At 61.2% G+C, this 21,436-nt stretch overlaps 1 protein-coding gene across 9 annotated transcripts in view; it reads left to right on the top strand.

The window, feature by feature from the left end:
- Positions 1-20,594, top strand: part of NFATC1 (nuclear factor of activated T cells 1) — a 113,799-nt gene extending 93,205 nt beyond the window's left edge. For all 9 annotated transcript variants that reach the window (XM_070049836.2, XM_070049834.2, XM_070049835.2 and 6 more), the window contains exon 10: positions 18,877-20,594. In XM_070049836.2, the coding sequence (XP_069905937.1) occupies positions 18,877-18,879 (3 nt within the window). In that variant the 3' untranslated portion in view covers positions 18,880-20,594. The remainder of the gene's footprint in view (positions 1-18,876) is intronic.
- The last annotated feature ends 842 nt before the right edge of the window (positions 20,595-21,436 follow it).

Below are 21,436 nucleotides of genomic sequence, written 5' to 3'. Positions count from 1 at the left end.
CAAAGATTTCTTAGATATGACACCAAGAAAACAGTCCATGAAATAAAAATTTGATAAACTGAATATCATCAAAATTCAGTTTTTTGTGCTTCAAAAGATACCTTTAAGAAAATGAAACAGCAAACAGTACCTGAAGGAGTGTATTGTAGAACAGCTATCTGATGACGGGCGCGTATCCAGAACATAATCTCTTTTTTTTAAGATTTATTTATTTATTTGAAAGGCGGAGTTATAGAGGCAGAGAGAGAAAGGTCTTCCATCCGCTGGTTCACTCCCCAAATGGCTACAACGGCCAGAGCTGCACCAATCCAAAGCCAGGAGCTTCTCCTGGTCTCCCACGTGGTGCAGGGCTAAGCTCTGGGCCATCCTCCACTGCCCTCCCGGGCCACAGCAGGGAGCTGGGCTGGAAGAGGGGCAGCCGGGACTCGTACTGGCGCCCTGTGGGATGCCGGCACCGTAGGCGGCGGCTTTACCCGCTACACCACAGCGCCGGCCCCCAGAATACATTCTTAAAAAGAACATTTGCCGTTCAGTAATAGATAAAGAAGCATACTCCAAACCTGACTTTTGTGTAAAAACAGGCAGAAGATTTAATAGAAAACTCCAAAGAAAACCTGAGTGGAAGAAAAGTCAGTGGAGAGGCGCTCAGCACTGCGAGAAGAAATCACGGTGCCCTGGGGCAGCCTCTGGGAGACCCCGGAGGCCCCGGAGGCCCTGGCAGCGGCCGGCAGCGCCGGGCACGGGCACAACCACCTCCGCAGCCTCTCGAGCTCGCGCCGATTTGCTGCCCGAGCGGTCAGTTCCCCTCCCAGACACCTCCCCAGGAGCAGCGAGTGCGTGCCTCACGACGGCTGGGCACTGGGGCCCCACGGTGTGGGCAGACGGGCCACGGACGCTGTGTCTCATTTACGTGGAACGCAGGGGCACCGTCGGCTGCGAGTGGGCACCAGGGCGCTTCCAGGTGCCAGAATGTTCTGGAACCGTCTGGTGGTGGCTGCACAGGTGGGGAACTTATCAGCGCGTCCCTAGATCGTGCCCGGGAGTGGTGGGTCCTGTGTCGTGTGCCGCGCCTCCAGGGGGCTGAGTTACAGGAGGAGCGGCAGCTTTGGGGCACATGTGTCAGCAGTGGGACGCTTTGGGCCCTTTCTGTAAACATAGCCAGGCTTGAAGCCACACCGGCCGTGGCCCTCGGCAGAGACCTAAGTCCACGAGGTCTCCTGCGCAGACCTCTCCCTGGTCCCCAGGGACACGGCGCTGGTCTGGTCCCACCCAGCCGGAGGGAACCACTCCGTCACCGTCCATCTTGCCTCTGCGCAGGGCGGCTGGCAGTTGCACAGACGCACGCTGGGGACGGACGTCAGCAGAGAGGGCGGCTTCCAAGGCCAGGGCGTGGTCCACCCACCTTGGGCCAGCTGCTGCATGGGCATCGGGAGAAAATTCTGATTGCATTTGTGCGCAGAACCAAGGGAGTAACGTCTGCACAGCCCGGCTGTTCCTGTTCAGCTGGGAGCAGCGCCGCCCCCTTCTCTCTGCACTGACTCTGGAGCAGGGCTCTTCCTTCCGTCCAGATCAAAGCCTCGAGGTTCACACGAATTAAGGGACCAAGGGCTGTATTCCTCCCTTGAACTCAACCTTATCAGGCCCTGGGGACCCTAACTAATCACAGCCCGATTTGCAGGACAATGGGCCAGGCTGCCAGGCCCCCTCCCCGGGGTTATCTGCCGGAACCCGGGGCCCCCGCAGAGCAGGATGCGTCACTGGTCACTGTGCCCAGGGACCCTGCCCGTCCCCACGCCCAGCCGGGCCTATCAGCCCTCCCAGATTCGCAGGGCCTGGAGAACAGCAAGGCTCACAGCCCTGGAGGGACCGGGCCGACCTCAGGGTGGACGTCCTACAGGTACGGCCGGTGTGTGCCGGAGGCTCTTGCTCCCCGTGCCCACCGGTTAAGAGGATTGGTTTCAGCTTAGCCTGGGTGACGTCAGGCGAGGTTCACGAAGCTGGGAGCTGCCCCAGCACGGCCATGTCGGAGGCTGGTGGCAGCCTAGGGCCTGAGGGCATCCTGTGCCAGGTGCTGGCAGGGAAGCTGCTCAGCTCTGAGCCGCCGCCCCCACCGGGTGCCTGCTCCCCCAGTGACAAGGGACAGGACGTCTCGGGGCACTCTCCTTCCCCACAGCCTAGCCAGCCAGTGAGCGTCAGGGTGGGAGGACACACTCTGGCCCAGGCCCTCGGTACCGGCCCGGCTGAGCGTGGCGAGGCGGCTGTGCCGTGTCTGCTGCTCTTGGCTGCCTCCCTGCTTTCTCGGCGTTCTGCCCCGCAGTTCTGCCCCCTTTCCTCTGTGTCCACGGCAGCGCTGCCAGCAGCTGTAGGCGGCCGTGTGTCACTCGGATTAGGAAGCTCGGCTGTACAAGATGGCACTGCTGTTGACACTGTAGTAAGCGGCTCCGTGCAAGCGAGCGTCCGTGGTTCTGGTGGGTTTCAGGTTGTCTCCAGGGAGTCCCAGACGCCCGGCGGGGCAGTCACTTCGTCTTGGCAGAGGAGGTGCTGGTGGTAGGAGGGAGCGAGACGCAGACCCGGCACGGCCGGCGAGGAAGCAGCGGGGTCCCTGGGGTTCTGCAGGGCCTCGCCCGCCGTCTACAGGCCCCACTGGAAGGACAGGGTGGCCGGTGGGGGGTGGGGGGGCTCGTGCATTCTAGTTAAGAAAAGAGCTCCGAAATGCCGGCCAGCCAGCCCAGGCTACCAGCACAAACCTGCCATCGTGTCAGCGTGCAGACGCCGGTGTGGTACTGAGCTGCTCGCTCTCTGCCTCGCTGTTTCCCCTCTCCTTGCTGTCTCCCATCAGCATGTCAGCTCCGATGCTTCTCACTGGGATGCAAGGGGCGTGTCCTTTGTGCTCGGCCAGCTCCGTCCTGGCGCAGCTTCCTGTCACGAGCAGCAGGATCCGAGGGCAGCAGGGGCGCGTGGAAACCGTGGTTCACTGATGCCACGGGTGCGCGGGGCTCGATGCCTGGACAGGCCACTTCCTGTTCCTCATTCTCCGTCAGGCCAGGCTGGCAGCGGGGTCATGGCCTTTGGCTCCTGAATATGCCAGAGTCCACCACACATCGTAACTTGACCCCAGCTCCCACATTCTCTCTGCGACCTTTGGGACTGGGCGTTGCTGCCCGCAAACCCTCGGAGATGGCGCGGTTCACGGAGACCCGTGGTGCACCTGGCTCCTCCCTGCCGGGGTGCAGGGACAGGGGCCTCTGTCTCCCTCTGTGGCCCAGACACCGCCCTCAGCGATCCTGGGGTCTCAGTGCCGGTGGCCCAGCAGCTGCGTTCACAGAACAATCTCGTCAACGTCCAGTCTTCATCACACATGCGAGCACTTTCCCCTTGATTTTATAAAATATGTATTTATTCGAACGGCAGAGAGAGAGAGAGAGAGAGAGAGAGGGAGGGAGGGGTCTTCCATCTGCTGGTTCACTCCTCATGGTACGATGGCTGGGGCTGGGCCAGGCCAAAGCCAGGAGCCCGGAGCTTCATCCAGGTCTCCACACGGGTGCGGGGGCCCCAGCACGTGTGCCATCTTCCACTGCTTTCCCAGCCATCAGGGACCCACCCAACGCCCAGACGGGCTGCTGGGGGCTGCAGGGGGTGGCTTAGCCACGGCACCAGAACGCCGGCCAGGGCGCCTTTCTTCCCCGTGTGAAGCTGGGCAGGGAAGGAGCCCTCTGCACCCCCACAACACTGACCTGCGCTGCTTCCCTCCGAGGTCAGCCTCGGCCCTCAGTCTGCAGTGGCCCCTGCGCTGGACACCGGTCACTAAGCACCGCCTTCTCCATGGACACCGGTCACTAAGCTCCGTGTTCTCCCCTGGACACTGGTCACTAAGCACCATGTTCTCCCCTGGGCACCGGTCACTAAGTACCACCTTCTCCTCTGGACACCGGTCACTAAACTCTGTGTTCTCTCCTGGACACCGGTCACTAAGCACCACCTTCTCCCCTGGGCACCGGTCACTAAGCTCTGTGTTCTCCCCTGGACACCGGTCACTAAGCACCGTGTTCTCCCCTGGGTACTGGTCACTAAGCACCATGTTCTCCCCTGGACACCGGTCACTAAGCACCGTGTTCTCCCCTGGACACCGGTCACTAAGCACTGTGTTCTCCCCTGGACACCGGTCACTAAGCTCTGTGTTCTCCCCTGGACACCGGTCACTAAGCACCGTGTTCTCCCCTGGACACCGGTCACTAAGCACCGCGTTCCCTGCACCTGGGACTTTCCTGACGCCTTCTTCAGAGAAGGAACTAGCAACCCGTTTTCCAAACGGAGAGTGCAGGGCCGCCCAGGAGGGCGTCCCATGAGACCCAGACAGTGCCCAGCCTCCAGGTCCTGTTGAAACTCGTGGGAGAGGTGGAGGGAAGATGGCTCCCCGATTACCCTGACCCTGTGCCCCCCAAATATGCATCTTTATTAGTGCTGACTCAAGAAGCCTGCTAACACTCAGGATTCCTTTGTCCTGGGCGAGGGAGGCCTGTGCAACCCGAGACACAGCCGATCCCCGGCCCCTCAGTGTGAATGATGAGGGCTGAGCAGTGGCCTGGGGAAGTGGTCCTCCCGAGGGAGCCCGGCTTGTCCCCGACACAACTTCCGGGCCACTCCCTTCTCGTCTGTTTCTGCATGGCAACCTACGGGTGCCCCTGCTGCCTGGCCTCCCTGCCTGCAGCTTGGGAGCAGCCGTGGGTGGGAGAATTTTCCCCAGGAAGGAGCTTGTGAGACTGGAGGCCCCTTCACATGTGGTGCCCCCTGCCCGGGACGCTGTGGCCAGGAGCAGCTGCCCCGTGGCCAGCTGGGGGCGGCATCTGTGAGGCCGGGTCGCTGCGCGGGCCTCGCTGGGCAGTCACCAGGGGCCGTCGTCATTACGTGAAGCCAGTTAGCACGCGCACATGCTGGGCCCCGTGATTTGATTTAGAACTAAGGAAAGCTCCAGTAATGTGCAATTACAAGGAACTTAATGGCCATTTATACCGAATGCAACCTCCATGGCACCCTAATACACTGTGATGAATCGCTCATTATGTGCGGTGTTGGAATAGCCTCCGTGTAGATTAATAATTGGATAATCAATAAAAAATTCAATCTGGGTTTGTTTTCCACTCCAGGGTCAGTACGGCCCTGTCTCAGGGGCCTGCGTTCCTCCAGCCCTGCCTCGCTCTCCGTCCTTTTGTTTCCCGAGTCAGGAATTTCTGACAATAACTTAGAGGCCGAGGCACGCACTTGCTTCAGGCCTCCTGGGACTCTGTGCTCAGACGCCGTGGAGGACAGCAGCAGGCTCTGCCGCCCGTCAGTGTGTGCACCTCGGGGCGGCCTCAGCCCAGGGCTGGGGGCACAGCCAGGACCACTTGAGCTGCACAGTGGGAGCGAGGCTGCACCAGGTGCGAGAGGTGGCCTGGCCGAGCGAGCAGGCTCGGGCCGGGGCGGGGGAGGGGCTTGAGGGGAGCAGCACCAGGGACGAGGGGGGGACGGGGCCTCCTGAGAGTGTGGGGAGGGTCTCCATGCAGGTGCAGGGCCATCTGCTGCTGCTTTCTCAGGCCATAGCACAGAGCTGGATTGGAAGTGGAGCAGCCGGGGCAAGAACCTGCGCCCATATGGGAAGCCGGCGCTGTGCCCAATTCCATTTTACACTAATTTTTTGGAGCACTTAAAAAACTGTGTCACTCCCGGGTTCTAGTCCCAGTTGGGGCGCTGGATTCTGTCCCGGTCGCTCCTCTTCCAGGCCAGCTCTCTGCTGTGGCCCGGGAGGGCAGTGGAGGACGGCCCAAGTGCTTGGGCCCTGCACCCCATGGGAGACCAGGAGAAGCACCTGGCTCCTGGCTTCGGATCGGCACAGTGCCAGCTGTAGCGGCCATTTGGGGAGTGAACCAACGGAAGGAAGACCTTCCCCTCTGTCTCTCTCTCTCACTAACTCTGCCTGTGTCACTTGCTGACAACAAATACCTCTGCAAGTGTTTATTAAAGATTTATTTACATTTGAAAAGCAGAGAGAAAGAGTATCTTCCATTCACTGGTTCACTCCCCGAATGTCTGCAGTGGCTGGGGCTGGGCTGGACTGAAGCCAGGAGCCAGGAGCTTCCTCTGGGTCTCCCACACGGGTGCAGGGCCCAGGCACTCTGCCCTCTCAGCCTCACTGGTCTCTCCCTGTGTGGCTGCTGCCGAGCTGTGTGACCCCACGCCCTCTCACCCCTGCATTTTCTCACTCTCACGCTTCAGGGTGGACACACCTGAGGCAGTGCTGGTCAGTCCCAGCCCCAGGAGCCCTAGGTCCCAGCCCCAGGAGCCCTAGGTCCCAGCCCCAGGAGCCCTAGGTCCCAGCCCCAGGAGCCCCTAAGCAGAAGCAGCTTCATGTCCCGTGCACACAGAACCGTGGTCTCTGGCATTGCTGTGGCCTCCTGGATGGCCAGCATCTTGCCTGAAACCCAGTGTCTGGTGCCGTCCACACCTGTGAGTGAAACAGGCACCCAGTGGTGGGACCCTGGGCTGGAGCCTGGTCGGAGCTGGGCCTCTGTGTCCTGTGGGGCGCCAGTGACCCCACGGGCTCAGCCCTGACAGCAGCACTGGCCGCTGGCTGTCCTCTGTCAGGGACGCCGGGCTCCCACGCAGGCAGCTGCGGGGAGAGCTCTGCTTCTCTGCTGCGAGCCACAGGACCCACACTCGGGTCCACTTCCTCCGTTTTCGGTTTCTCAGCGGCTGATTCTGTTGGAATGCAGTTTTATGAATCGGGGGGCATCTTCCTGTGCGAGCCAGGTGAGACGCGTGCCAGGGTTGTAACGATACCAGTGCCGACTGCTGACCTGGACCCAGTGGCCCTGAAAGCTCACACCCCCAGGCACGCGTGGCTGGCGGCCGGAGGGACAAACCTGTTGGACTCGCGGCCAGCCAGCCCAGGCCACTGTGGCCGCGGGAGTCTCCCCACAGCGCGCTGGCATCATTCGGAGTATTCGGGCTAAATAAGGAAGCAGGCGCTACGGCAGGGAAATTATTCTGTTTTAATGGCTGACGGTCCCGCGTGACAGCAGGGTCATGTTTTATTAAACTGTGACTGTTGTCACTCAGCCCCTCCACTGTCCCATTCTCTGCTTCTAAAAATAGCAGGCCCCGTGGCGCTGGCTTATTCCGATGAGAGGGATAAAAATAAGGGGCTGAGGCAGGCCACGTTCCGGTGGGGCTGGGCAGACCCTGCTCCCACGTGGGCAGGGTCCGCACACCCACTCCCACTCCTGCCACCGCGCGGGGCTGCCTGGGGGGGTCATGCCGTGGAGTCGGGGCGGGGGGCTCGCCCCGCACCCACTCCCACGCCTGCGACCGCGCAGGGCTGCCTGGGGGTCATGCCGTGGAGTCGGGGCGGGGGGCTCGCCCCGCACCCACTCCCACGCCTGCGACCGCGCGGGGCTGCCTGGGGGTCATGCCGTGGAGTCGGGGGGGGGGCTCGCCCCACGCCTGCGACCACGCGGGGCTGCCTGGGGGTCATGCCGTGGAGTCGGGGGGGGGGGCTCGCCCCACGCCCACTCCCACGCCTGCGACCACGCGGGGCTGCCTGGGGGTCATGCCGTGGAGTCGGGGGGGGGGGGCTCGCCCTGCACCCACTCCCACGCCTGCGACCGCGCGGGGCCGCTTCCGCGTCCGGTCTGTGGCGTCACTCGCGGTGTGGTCACATACGAGCTCATCCCACCACAGCACCGCCGACGAGAACCGGCCAGGCCCCCTCCGTGTGCGAGAGGCCCGGGCGTCCGGCTCCCACCGGGGGCCGAGGTCTCCCGCGTCGGCCGCCGCCACAGGCGCGCGGGGTGCGGGCCCCGGGCGTCCGCGATACCACGGCAGCCACAGGCGTGTGTCCCGGCAGCTGGCAGGCGCGCCCGGGCCGCTCCACAGCCCAGCCTGGCCCTTCGGCCTCCCCGACACGCGGGACGGCGGCGAGGAGGAGGCGGGCGGGCGGCGCCTGTGAGCATGCGCGCGGCGCGCTGGCGGCTGTGCGCGTGCGCAGGATCCCGGCCCCGCGTCCATCTTGCTGGTGCTGACGACGACGGCACCCTCGGGGCGGGGCGGGGCGGTCGGAAGGGCTGCGGGTGCTACCGCGGGAAGGGAGCGGTGTCCGGGTCCCGCCCGGCCGGCCACGTGCCGGGCGGCAGCGGTCTGCGCTGTGAGGAGGAGGCTTGCAGACGGTCCGCGTGGTGAGCGGTACTCGCGTGGACAGACGCGTGTAGGAGGCGCGCCCGCACCCGCCCAGCCCGCTGTGTGCGTGGACCGCGGCGATGAGCACCCTGAGCCGACCTCATTCTCAAACACGGCTCCTGAGGAAGCAGGAAGGAGAGCCCAGCCCGCTTGTCAGGCCCTGGAAAGACGAAGCCGAAGCCGGTGTTGGCAGGCGTTTGCTGCAGGGAGCCGCAGCGGGGGCAGGCGGCGGCAAGAGCTGCAGCGGCCCGCCTGCGTCGCCGTTGTGTGCAGGGTGGGCTGGTACCAGGGATGAGCGTGTGGTAGTCCGGTGTGAGCACACGGGCTTGTGCGCCCTGTGTCCTGCGGCCGTGTGTTGGGTCGTGTGTGTGTGCGTGTGGCGCTGTGTGTGAGTGCGTGTGGCACTGTGTGTGTGTGTTGGGTCATGTGTGGGTGCGTGTGGCGCTGTGTGTGAGTGCGTGTGACGCTGTGTGTGGGCGTGTGTTGGGTCGTGTGTGAGTGCGTGTGGCACTGTGTGTGGGCGTGTGTTGGGTCGTGTGTGTGGCGCTGTGTGTGGGTGTGTGTGGCGCTGTGTGTGGGTGCGTGTTGGGTTGTGTGTGTGTTGGGTCGTGTGTGAGTGCGTGTGGCGCTGTGTGTGTGTGTTGGGTCATGTGTGGGTGCGTGTGGCGCTGTGTGTGGGCGTGTGTTGGGTCGTGTGTGTGTGTGAGTGAGTGCGTGTGGCGCTGTGAGTGTGCATGAGTGTGCCGTGTTCTAGAAGCCGCTTTTCCTCTCGGCTTCCTTGTGTTCTGATCAGAGGTGTGCTCGGGCCTAGGGCGCGCTCACTGAGGGGCCTGGTTTCCCCCGCGTGGTCACTGCTGGTTCAGTTGAAGGGCATGCACCCCTGTGTTTGGAGCCCGTAACGCAGAGTCCTGCAGGAGCCCCGCCGTCACTCCGGGGTGTCCAGTAGAAGCTGGGTGGCCGGTGACGATGCCTTCGTGTCACTCCGGGGTGTCCAGTAGAAGCTGGGTGGCCGGTGACGGTGCCTTCGTGTCACTCCGGGGTGTCCAGTAGAAGCTGGGTGGCCGGTGACGATGCCTTCGTGCCGATATGTGGCACTGGGCCCTCTCAGGATGGAGCGAGGTCTCCAACCGAGAGGGAGGCGGGTGGTGCTGGGAGGCCACATGGGGAAACCGAGGCAGCTGGTGGAGTGGGGGTGCCGAGCCACGCTGCCTCCCTGGCCCCCCACCACCCCACTCTCCTCAGACCAGAGCGAGGCCGGGTCCCAGGGCAGACGGTGGGGCGCCACCCTCCGCCGCGCGCTCAGCAGAGGCCTCTGAGCTCCCAGCCCACAAACCCCACAGCGTTTCAGGCTGCGTGGGGCTCCCGTGGTACTGCCCCCCAAGCTAGGGTGGGAGACATGACTGAGAGGCCTGGCTTTTTAGCCCAGATGTGGTGTGTGAGCCGCGGCAGCGGGGATGCGCGTGTCTGCTGCCACAGAAAAGAGAATGCGGGACACAAGCCAGCTCCACGTCTGGAGGCACCGGCCCCTGAGCACGGAGGCCTCAGAGTGCCGGTGGATTTGGAGGAGGGGACCTCCCAGCCACTGGGGTCCTCCATACGTGTGCCCATGCTCATCTCCCGGCACCCACCAGGGCTCCCAGGCACCCACCCGGGGCCCAGTCTCCCCATGCTTCCTCGACTTTCCTTGTCAGTGTTTTGTAAAAATTTGCATCAAAGCCAGTGGGTTGGACATTGGCCTATGAGGCAACAGCCTGCGAGGACCAGAGGCTGGTGGTGTGTGAAGGCAGGGAGGGCTGCCCTGGTTCAGTCACTACCCAGGGTCTCAGCTCAAGGGCCACGGGCTGCCGTTCCCACGTCCCGAGCTCTCGGTGGTCTCCGTTGACAAAGCGGTAGAGACGGCGTCCACCTGTATGTCCTCTCAGGACTGTTGCAGGATGGGAAGTGGCGTGTGTGGCAGTGCTGTCAGGCGGCAGGGCGAAGGGCGCATGGATGCTGCCACTTGTCCCTGGAGATGCAGCTCGCTTGCTTTCAGAACCAGGAGCTCTGGGGGCAAAGCGAGGCATTGAGACAGGCAGAATGTGGGGGCAGCGTCCCCTGCCGTCCCGCTGAGCTCGCGCTGTCCTGGAGTCACACAAAAGCCCGGATGAAGCCAGAGAGGGGAACTGTGGAAGCTTCACTGCAGTGTGAGATTTTATTTTTTAAAAAAGATTTAATTACTTGTTTGAGTCAGAGTTACTGGGAAAGAGGGGGAGACGGAGAGGGAGTCTTCCATCTGCTGGTTCACTCCCCAGATGGCCACAACGGCCAGGGCTGGGCCAGGCAGAAGCCAGGAGCTTCCTCCAGGTCTCCCACGTGGGGGCAGGGGCCTAAGAACCTGGGCCATCTTCCTCTTCTTTCCCAGGCCATAGCAGGAAGCTGGTGCCCCGTGCGATGCTGGCACCACAGGCAGTAGCTTAGCTGTTGTGCCTCGGTGCCAGGCCTGGTGAGCCTGTTTCCGAGAGGTGGCCAGGAAGAGGCTGATGGCACGAGCGGCCGAGCGTTTCCCTTGGAGCTCCCTTGCTGGCTGCTTTGTGCAGCTCTCGTGTGAGCAGCGAGGGGTTCTTGTGTCACATGAGGAGGAACACATCCAATACTGACAGGTAGCCAGGCGCAGCATTGGTGAGAGCTGTAGTTTTAGTTTTCGTATTACAAATACTGAATGCGGTGGGTGTCTGGAGCAGCCGTGGGGACACCCACAGGCCCTGTCCCGGCTGTGCCTGGGCTCCCGTCCCGGCTCCAGCCTGCTTCCTGCTGACGCGAGCCCTGGGAAGCAGCAGGTGATGGCGCTGCCTCTTCTGTAGGGGCCCGAATTGAGCTCCTGGCTCCTGTCTTTGGCTGACCCAGCCCCATCTGTGTGGACATTTGGGAAGCGAACCAGCAGATGGAAGGTCTCACTGTCTATCTGTCTCTGTCTCTCCCAGAAAATGGAAACATTTTTTTTTAAATACTAGCTTAGTATTCCATTCCATTCCAGATACTTCACATAGTCTATGAAAAATGGAATTTAAAGATAGGTTTATTTTGGTTCCAAAATTATCTGAGATCCATGCACAAAAGGGGTCTTAAGGAAGTTCATGAAAAATGTGTATTTTTTAAAAATGCATGGGTTTCAAAGATTTTTGAACCAAAATAAACTCATCCTTCCACCCTGTTTTTCTGTCAAGCATTTGAAATACCTCAAGATGTGTGTGCAGGCGGTGTGGGTGAGAGGCTCAGTGACTGGGCAAGGGTACCCTTGTCCTCCGTGTGTCCCTGAGACAGCAGGGCTCCAAATGGTCGCACACCAGTTTTAGAAAAATTAACAGTTTCCGCCCTGGGAGCGTTTCAGAGAAAAGTCGACTGCAAGGGAAAGCCCCTCCATCACATTCGGCTGTGGTGTAGCAGCTCCCACATCCTGTTGCAGGGCCCAAGCTGCAGCCCCGCGCTACTTCCTCTTTCAGGTTTCTGACAGGTTGTGCGGGTCACATGTTACCTGCAGTTCAGAATCCTTCCATAAAGAAAAAAACCCTGCGCACCAGTGGAAAAGCTGAATAAGGAGGTGGAAATTAGCAGCGGGCAGAAGACACTGTGGGAACCCGTGGGTGTCACTGACACAACCGCAGCCGAGGGAGAAGCCGCCCCGAAATAGCCCACAGGGGACTTTGACCCATGACCTCATGGGAGATAGGGGGGGGCCAGCCCCAAGCGCACCTGCTGCTCAGTGAGGGTCTTGGTCCCTCCTTTTCTCACAGGGTTGCGCTGAGTCGGCCTGAGTCGTGCCGTCCATGGTTGTGGGGCCCACGGCTTCCGTCCTGGGGGGCAGCTGATGCTGAAGCGTCGTGAGCCCGGGACCAGAGCGCCATCCCCCATCCACCTCCTTCCTGGCACCTCGTGTGCAGCCCGCAGCGTGGTGTGGGGTGCGGGGGGCTGCTGGCTCTTCTGAAACCACCTGAAACAGGTGCTCGCTTGGCAGGTTCACCCCACAGACAGAGAAAGCAGAGTGAGTGAGAGTGCTCACGGCCCCTGTCACCAACAGGACAGCTGGGGGCCACGTTGAGTGATTTCCCATCCACCCCCCCCCCCAGGCTCTCCCTCGGCGATCAGGTGCACCAGTGGGCAGACGGGGAAGCCCACTGCTCAGGTCTCTTCCTCTTTTACCTTTGCAAGCAGATGTTGTTTTTCCTGCGGTCTGGGTGACCTTGAGGAGCTATGAGAGTCTCAGCTACTGAGCTGCGTCGCTTGGTGCTTCCCTCCTGCTCCATGGAAGTCACCAATCAGGACACCAAGCTGACTGCTGGTGCCCCAGGCCCCTCCTGTGCCAACACTGTCACCCTGAGACCTTCCTGTGCCACCACTGTCACCCTGAGACCCTCCTCCTGTGCCACCACTGTCACCCTGAGACCCTCCTCCTGTGTCACTACTGTCACCCTGAGACCCTCCATGTCACCACTGTCACCCTGAGTCCCTCCTCCTGTGCCACCACTGTCACCCTGAGACCTTCCTGTGTCACCACTGTCACCCTGAGACCCTCCTGTGTCTCCACTGTCACCCTGAGACCCTCCTGTGTCACCGCTGTCACCCTGAGACCCTCCTGTGTCACCACGGTCACCCTGAGACCCTCCTCCTGTGCCACCACTGTCACCCTGAGACCATCCTCCTGTGTCACCACTGTCACCCTGAGACCCTCCTCCTGTGTCACCACTGTCACCCTGAGACTTTCCTCCTGTGTCACCACTGTCACCCTGAGACCCTCCTGTGTCACCACTGTCACCCTGAGACTTTCCTCCTGTGCCACCACTGTCACCCTGAGACCTTCCTGTGTCACCACTGTCTCCCTGAGACCCTCCTGTGCCACCACTGTCACCCTGAGACCCTCCTCCTGTGTCACCACTGTCACCCTGAGACCCTCCTCCTGTGCCACCACTGTCACCCTGAGACCCTCCTCCTGTGTCACCACTGTCACCCTGAGACCCTCCTCCTATGTCACCACTGTCACCCTGAGACCCTCCTGTGCCACCACTGTCACCCTGAGACCCTCCTCCTATGTCACCACTGTCACCCTGAGACCCTCCTGTGCCACCACTGTCACCCTGAGACCCTCCTCCTATGTCACCACTGTCACCCTGAGACCCTCCTGTGCCACCACTGTCACCCTGAGACCCTCCTCCTGTGTCACCACTGTCTCCCTGAGACCCTTCTCCTGTGTCACCACTGTCACCCTGAGACCCTCCTGTGTCACCACTGTCACCCTGAGACCCTCCTCCTGTGTCACCACTGTCACCCTGAGACCCTCCTCCTGTGTCACCACTGTCACCCTGAGACCTTCCTGTGCCACCACTGTCACCCTGAGTCCTTCCTGTGTCACCCTGAGACCCTCCTGTGTCTCCACTGTCACCCTGAGACCCTTCTCCTGTGTCACCACTGTCACGCTGAGACCCTCCTGTGTCACCACTGTCAACCTGAGACCCTTCTCCTGTGTCACCACTGTCACCCTGAGACCCTCCTCCTGTGCCACCACTGTCACCCTGAGACCCTCCTCCTGTGTCACCACTGTCACCCTGAGACCCTCCTCCTGTGTCACCACTGTCACCCTGAGACCCTCCTGTGCCACCACTGTCACCCTGAGACCCTCCTGTGTCACCACTGTCACCCTGAGACCCTCCTCCTGTGCCACCACTGTCACCCTGAGACCCTCCTCCTGTGTCACCACTGTCTCCCTGAGACCTTGCTGTGCCACCACTGTCACCCTGAGACCCTCCTCCTGTATCACCACGGTCACCCTGAGACCCTCCTCCTGTATCACCACGGTCACCCTGAGACCCTCCTGTGCCACCACTGTCACCCTGAGACCCTCCTCCTGTATCACCACTGTCACCCTGAGACCCTCCTGTGTCACCACTGTCTCCCTGAGACCCTTCTCCTGTGTCTCCACTGTCACCCTGAGACCCTCCTCCTGTGTCACCACTGTCACCCTGAGACCTTCCTGTGTCACCACTGTCACCCTGAGTCCCTTCTCCTGTGCCACCACTGAGACCCTCCTGCACCCAACACATTACCCCTCAGACACATGTCAACTCATTAGAGGGATGCCTGAGATCTCTTTCTCTCTCTCTCTCTCTCTCTCTCTCTCACACACACACACACACACACACACATTTTCCCAACATTTTCATCTGTCAGACTGCCCACATGCCTATAGCTGTCACCCTCAGAGCTGCTTCTGTCCCTATCAGCCTTCCCTCCCAGTCTCTCTCATACCACACTCTAAGCCACACCCCGTCCAGACCACCTCCAATCTCCTCAGTACTGCACCTCAGAAGCCCCCAATCGACGCCATTATCAGCCCTCAGGGCTCCCTACCTGCACACTGATTCCTTTACGTCTTCTCAACTCCATTTCTACTACCTTCAGTCCTCCCTCAGTCCTCCCTCACTACCTCAGTACTACCCTCAGACCTCCCTCACTACCCCAGTACTACTCTCAGTCCTCCCCCACTTACCCAGTACTCCCTCACTGCCTCAGTACTACCCTCAGACCTCCCTCACTACCCCAGTACTACTCTCAGTCCTCCCCCACTACCCCAGTACTCCCTCACTGCCTCAGTACTACCCTCAGTCCTCCCTCACTACTTCAGTACTACCCTTAGTCCTCCCTCACTACTTCAGTACTACCCTTAGTCCTCCCTCACTACCTCAGTACTACCCTCAGTCCTTCCTCACTACCTCAGTACTACCCTCAGTCCTTCCTCACTACCTCAGTACTACCCTCAGTCCTCCCTCACTACTTCAGTACTACCCTTAGTCCTCCCTCACTACCTCAGTACTACCCTCAGTCCTTCCTCACTACCTCAGTACTACCCTCAGTCCTTCCTCACTACCTCAGTACTACCCTCAGTCCTTCCTCCCTACCTCAGTACTACCCTCCCTCCCTCAGTACTCCCTCCTCCCTCATGGCTCCCTCAGTCCTCCCTCCCTCATGGCTCCCTCAATCCTCCCTCCCACATGGCTTCCTCAGTCCTCCCTCCCTCATGACTACCCCAGTCCTCCCTCCCTCATGGCTCCCTCAATCCTCCCTCCTCATGACTCCCCAAGTCCTCCCTCATGGATCCCTCAGTCCTCCCTCCTCCTGGCTCCCGCAGTCCTCCCTCCCTCATGGCTCCCTCAGTCCTCCCTCCTCCTGGCTCCCTCAGTCCTCCCTCCTCATGACTCCCCCAATCCTCCCTCATGGATCCCTCAGTCCTCCCTCCTCCTGGCTCCCGCAGTCCTCCCTCCCTCATGGTTCCCTCAGTCCTCCCTCCTCCTGGCTCCCTCAGTCCTCCCTCCCTTGTAGCTCCCTCAGTCCTCCCTCTCTCCCTCATGGCTCGCTCAGTCCTCCCTCCATCATGATTTCCTCAGTCCTCCATTCCTCATGGCTCCCTCAGTCCTCCCTCCTTCCCTCATGACTCCCTCAGTCCTCCCTCCCTCATGACTCCCTCAGTCCTCCCTCCCTCATGGCTCCCTTAGTCCTCCCTCCCTCATGATTCCCTCAGTCCTCCCTCCCTCGTAGCTCCCTCAGTCCGTCCTCCCTCATGGCTTCCTCAGTCCTCCCTCCCTCGTAGCTCCCTCAGTCCTCCCTCCCTCATGGCTTCCTCAGTCCTCCCTCCCTCATGGCTCCCTCAGTCCGTCCTCCCTCATGGCTTCCTCAGTCCTCCCTCCCTCATGGCTCCCTCAGTCCGTCCTCCCTCATGGCTCCCTCAGTCCTCCCTCCCTCATGGCTCCCTCAGTCATCCCTCATGGCTTCCTCAGTCCTCCCTCCCTCATGGCTCCCTCAGTCCTCCCTCCCTCATGGCTCCCTCAGTCATCCCTCCCTCATGGCTCCCTCAGTCCTCCCTCCCTCATGGCTCCCTCAGTCATCCCTCATGGCTTCCTCAGTCTGTCCTCCCTCATGGCTTCCTCGGTCCTCCCTCCCTCATGGCTCCCTCAGTCCTCCCTCCCTCATGGCTCCCTCAGTCCTCCCTCATGGCTCCCTCAGTCCTCCCTCCCTCATGGCTCCCTCAGTCATCCCTCATGGCTTCCTCGGTCCTCCCTCCCTCATGGCTCCCTCAGTCCTCCCTCCCTCATGGCTCCCTCAGTCCGTCCTCCCTCATGGCTCCCTCAGTCCGTCCTCCCTCATGGCTCCCTCAGTCCTCCCTCGTGGCTCCCTCAGCCCTCCCTCCCTCCCTCATTTTTACGCTCAGGCCCTCCCACCTCCCATAGGTGTTGATATTGACCTTCCTCACATCATATTATTTCTGAGTCCCCGCGCGCACTCCCTCACTGTTTACACTAGACTGGCTTGGGCCCGGTGCTCCTTTGTTCTTGGGTTTGAGAAACCTTGGTGACTCTTGGTGTCATGCGTTTAGACCCCCTCTCCTCCCCTCCCCTCCCCTCCCCTCCCCTCCCCTCCTCTCTCCTCTCCTCTCCTCCCCTCTCCTCTCCTCTCACTGAGATCGAGTTCAGAGCTAACTGTAGCCCTTGGGGGTGGACTTCGCCCCACGTAGCAGTTGTTCTGCGCTGCAGGCATTTAGTTTCTGGTTCCCTGCCTGCTGCCCGTGCAAGAGCACTGATCGGGACTCAACATGGGCTGCTTGTCTTGTCTGCCCTGCCACGGAACGCTAAGCCTGGGAGGGGCCTCAGGACCCCGTCTTTTTCTTGTCTTGTCTGCCCTGCCACGGAACGCTAAGCCTGGGAGGGGCCTCAGGACCCCGTCTTTTTCTTGTCTTGTCTGCCCTGCCACGGAACGCTAACCCTGGGAGGGGCCTCAGGACCCCGTCTTTTTCTTGTCTTGTCTGCCCTGCCACGGAACGCTAAGCCTGGGAGGGGCCTCAGGACCCCGTCTTTTTCTTGTCTTGTCTGCCCTGCCACGGAAAGCTAACCCTGGGAGGGGCCTCAGGACCCCGTCTTTGTGCCTGGTTGGATAATGGGACATTTCCTGGGACAGGAGCTTGTCAGCCATCCACCAAGAGTAGGGTGCCACGCCACACAGCGGGTGTTGGTGTGGTGCCTCCCACCCACGCCGGGCTCTGTGCCCTCCTGCAGTTGTCAGAGAAACCCCGCTGCCTGTCCGACTTTTTTCCTAAGGAAGTGCCCTAACAAACTTGAGACTTGTGAGTTCTCTTTGTTGAAATGTTCTTTGATGCGGCTGTGGTGTGGCCATGTTAGATCAGATGTGCGCCTCTTCAATAAAGGCCCAGCCAGCTCTGGGGGAGAATCATGAGGCCCCCAGCCCTGGTGTCAGGGCTCCAGCGAGGAGGGCAAGAGGGACAAACACAGGAAGTGGCTTCCAGGCCAGGGTGTGCACAGGAAAGAGCCTGCCTCCTGCCCCTGTGCCTGCTGCGCGCTCGCCAGGGCCTCGTGGGCCCCGCGCACTCTGTGTCATGGAAAGCGCCTGGAGCCCGGGAGCTGCCCGCGCACTCGGGGACAAGTTGCGTCCTGAAGGCTGGCTCCTGGGAGCACCTGGCACACCTGGGCCTGCTTTCTCATTAGCAGCTCCGAGCAGTCACAGGATGGAAGGAGTCCGTGTTTGCCGGGCTGGCGGCCGAGCCCCTCTTGGAGACTGGCTTTGCGTGCAGTGGTCCAGGGCCCGGTGTACATCTTCAGGCTGGCATGGTTGGCAGGCAGGGTCTGAGAGGCCCCTCGCTCCCGGGGACAGCAGGCCTGGGCTGCAGCGGGGGCCCCTCTGGGCGGACACACTCCCCTCCGGGTGTTTGCAGCCAGGGCTCCGCCCCAGGTGCCAGCGAGCGAGCTGTGCCATCAGCCCTGACAGGACTCCTGGCTCCCCCAAGGGCGCGTCAGTGTTGTGATTGTTAGAAGCCGGCTGGGGGAGGGGAGGTGATGAAACACACGCCTGCCGGTGGCTCCAGGAAGCCGCCCTGGGCCCTCGAGAGGCACACGGGGTTTATCTGGGCGCAGCCTCCGGGCCCCAGCCAAGGGAAGCCCGGGCAGTTCCGTGACGCCAGCAACAACCCCCACCCCCGCCCTGCGAGCTGCTGGGAACAGGGGACCGGTGACAGCCTGCCTGTGACACTTCCTATCTCAGCGCCCATCAGGTGGCCGCGGTGGACAGAGGGGACGTTGTGCGCTCGTTCACTAAGGCTCTTGCCAGCTTCTGTCATTTCCTCTCCATCTGCCAAAAATCACACGCCAGCAGTGGGCGTGGCGGGCGTGCGGGGACTCTGCGATTGACCCCCTAGAGGGAAGTGAAAAAGGAAGCCTGGGCCCCTGTGTTTGTCCCGGCTCTGACACAACTGGGACCCTGCTCCCAGCCCGAGCAGGCCCCAGAGGCCTCCGTGGTGACTCACCTGTTTTGCAAGTCCGTGAACACATCGGGCAGGGACACCCTCGCCCAGCACCAGAGCACCGAGGTCCACACCTGGCGCCTGTCCTGGGCGGGGGCCCGTCCCGGCAGAGAGCCGTTCCCACCCCGCTCCCCGCCAGAGCAGGAGCTCGGAGGCCCCGGGCACTCGCGGCTGTGGTGGGGTCAAGCAAACGCCGGCCTGTGCCGTGCCGAGCCGAGCCGAGCACAGCCGACGGCGAGCTTGGCCGCCAGCGTCTCCTTGTGCCTTTTGTCTGCTCGTGGCTCCGCGTGGGGACGGCTGCCCTGACACTTTCTCTGTTTCTGTTCTCACAGTAAATGAAATCATACGGAACGACCTGTCCAGCGCCAACACCCACTCGTAGCTCGCATGTTGGAGGTCACGCAGCAGCTGTGTGCCGGTTCGTGGGGACAGCTGAGCCCAGCTCCCGCGTCCTTGCCTGAGTGAACTGAGCACAGCTGGTGTCACTCGGAACTGCCAGCCTACCGAAAGCTAGGAGCTGCGGCGTTTGTCGTATGGACAATGAAGTCGCTTGCTGGCGTGGCGGGCGGGCGGGCGGTGGCTGCTGCCTCTCCTGCAGAAGTCATCTCATCGGGGCCGGCAGGGCGAGCCAGGGAGGACTGTGCAGCCGCCCTGAGGGGGCCGGCGGCGCCTGGCCCCACCGCGCCCCTGGACTCAGCACTGGAAGTGCCTTATTTACCCCGACCGCCGCGTTCCAGCAGCAGAACTGAGCGCTGAATTCTACCGCGAGAGTGTTTGTAGGAGCAGCAGTTATCAAACATGGCGTTGTGAGGCTTGATCCTTCGCATCAGTGAAGAGAACACAGGGGGGCTCGAGGTTGTGCGCGAGCCCTGGCGGGGGTTCCCTCCCGTGACTCGGCTTCTCCTGGGCTGTAGCATGCAACCTGGTTGCCTTACCCCGTGTGCTGTTGAGATCGTCCAAGCTGTCACCTCTGCTCTGTCACAGGTACTTCCTCCTCCGTGTCCCCAAAGCCACAGGGTTGCTACAAGCAGCATGCTAGGACTTCTGTTTTAATCTGGCTTCGAACGTAGCACAAGGAAGCTGAATAGCACAGACAGGTTACTGGACAAAACAAGGAATCGCTGTGCTCCAGGGTGACCTTGCATTTGCATGTGTGTACATAGACAGGCTTGCATTTATGGATGAGTGATGAGTAGCCCAGGTGGGGAGCCCGCGTTAGCAATAACCAGCATCCGTCTTGGGAAGCGAGCTAAGACCCAAAGTGGGGGTCTGTCCCCACCGCCACCCCTCTGACGGGCACGTGCCTGGGCTCCTGCACGTTCGGGAGCCCTGCAGACAGCCGGTGCCCCAGGCTGCCAAACGGCAAAATTGGAAAGTGACTGTAAATAGCACGACGCAAGGGGTGTAATATATTTGTTCAAGTGTAACGTTGTTCCACGAAGCCTTAGAGCCCTCTGCTTCCCCCAAGAAAACAGCAACCAAAAACGAGCTCCAGTCCGTAGATGCATGTGAGTTCAGACTAGCTACTGTCCTGCGTAGGTTAGTGTAGGTTTTACTACTGCGTTTTGTACAAGTAACTGCTTACTACGCGCTAATACTAGCAGTGACCTGTTGTTCCATATAACCAAAAAGCATGGTTTCGTTAAAACATGTTTAACTGATACTTGTGCCTTAGGAATTAATGCCCCCTTATGGAACAAGCCTGAACTGCACCCGCGGTGGCGTCCCTGTCCCTGCAGGTGGGCGGGCGGAGAGCTCTCCCCAGGACCAGTGACCTCCGAAACGTCTTTCGGGTGGCTCTGTCTTGCAGTTTCTGGCTCACAGAAAGAAACTAAAGCTGAAGCTGTAGTGTAGCGTTCGCGCAGGACCCTGGAGAGCTGGCGTGGGCCACGCGTGTGCGCCGTGGCCGCCCGCCCTGTCCCATTCCCGGTGTCCTAAGACGTGCATGAGCGTTTCTCAGTAGACTGTCACATGGGAAGGAGACGTGTGGTTTGCGTTTCAGCTGTCTTTGTAGTTAGAACAGACCCAATAAAACAGTATTCTTGCTGGACTGTCTGCGAGTGTTCGTTCTGGGTGTGGGAAGTCCCACGTCGTCCGTCAGTGTTTCTGCCGCGTGTGAGGGCTGCAAAGCTGTGCTGCCCACGACCCGGGGACGTGGGAGTGGCTCTGGCCGAGCGCCTTCCCGCTGCTCAGCTGGGGGAACCCCTCAGCCTCGGTGGGGCCGTGGCCCGATTCCCGGGCGCTCTAGGCAGAGCTTCAGAAACGCCCACCAGGCGAGGTGGGGATGAACTTTGGCTCCTGCCAAATATTTTCACTCAGAAATGTCCGGGGTGAGGCGTGGGCCACACACATACTCGCTGCACTTTGCTCATCGCTGCGGCGGGAGACGCTGGCCTGGGTGCCGGCCCCCTCGCTTCCCTGCGCCGCCCTTCTGCCCGCACCCCTGTCTCCTGGGAAAACGCTGCTAGCCAGTGTGTCAAGTTCAAGACTCTCGGAGATGCGCTTTGCTCTCCGACCAGAGCGTGCACCGGGCCCTGTTTCCTTGTGAGAGGCTGGCAGAGTGCGAGCAGCAGAGAACAGCGCAGCTCTGCCCGCACGGCTCGGCCAGGGCCTGGCAAGGGGCTGGGAAGGGATTGCGCGTGGAGGTTTGGGGGCGGGGCGTCCACGTTTTCAGAATGTCTGCACTGCTGGAGCGTAAGGAAGACTGGTGCAGCCCCAGTCTGGTCCGGGCCGCACCCCGTCGGGGACATCGACCCCAGGCGGAATGAGAGGAAGGTCCCGCACCCCCACCCCCGGCCCTGCTGGAGCTGCCTGCCTGGGTATCCCGGCCTGTGGTTTGTATCATGAAGGAGACACCAGAAGCTGTTGGTTTCAAAGTCCGCTTTTTTAACC

The sequence above is a fragment of the Oryctolagus cuniculus genome, chromosome 10, assembly GCF_051225735.1.
Source record: "Oryctolagus cuniculus isolate XC-2025 breed Fujian yellow rabbit chromosome 10, ASM5122573v1, whole genome shotgun sequence".
In the NCBI taxonomy this organism is placed as follows: domain Eukaryota; kingdom Metazoa; phylum Chordata; class Mammalia; order Lagomorpha; family Leporidae; genus Oryctolagus; species Oryctolagus cuniculus.
Note: the sequence above shows the minus strand (reverse complement) of the source record. Positions and strands in the feature narration are given on the sequence as shown.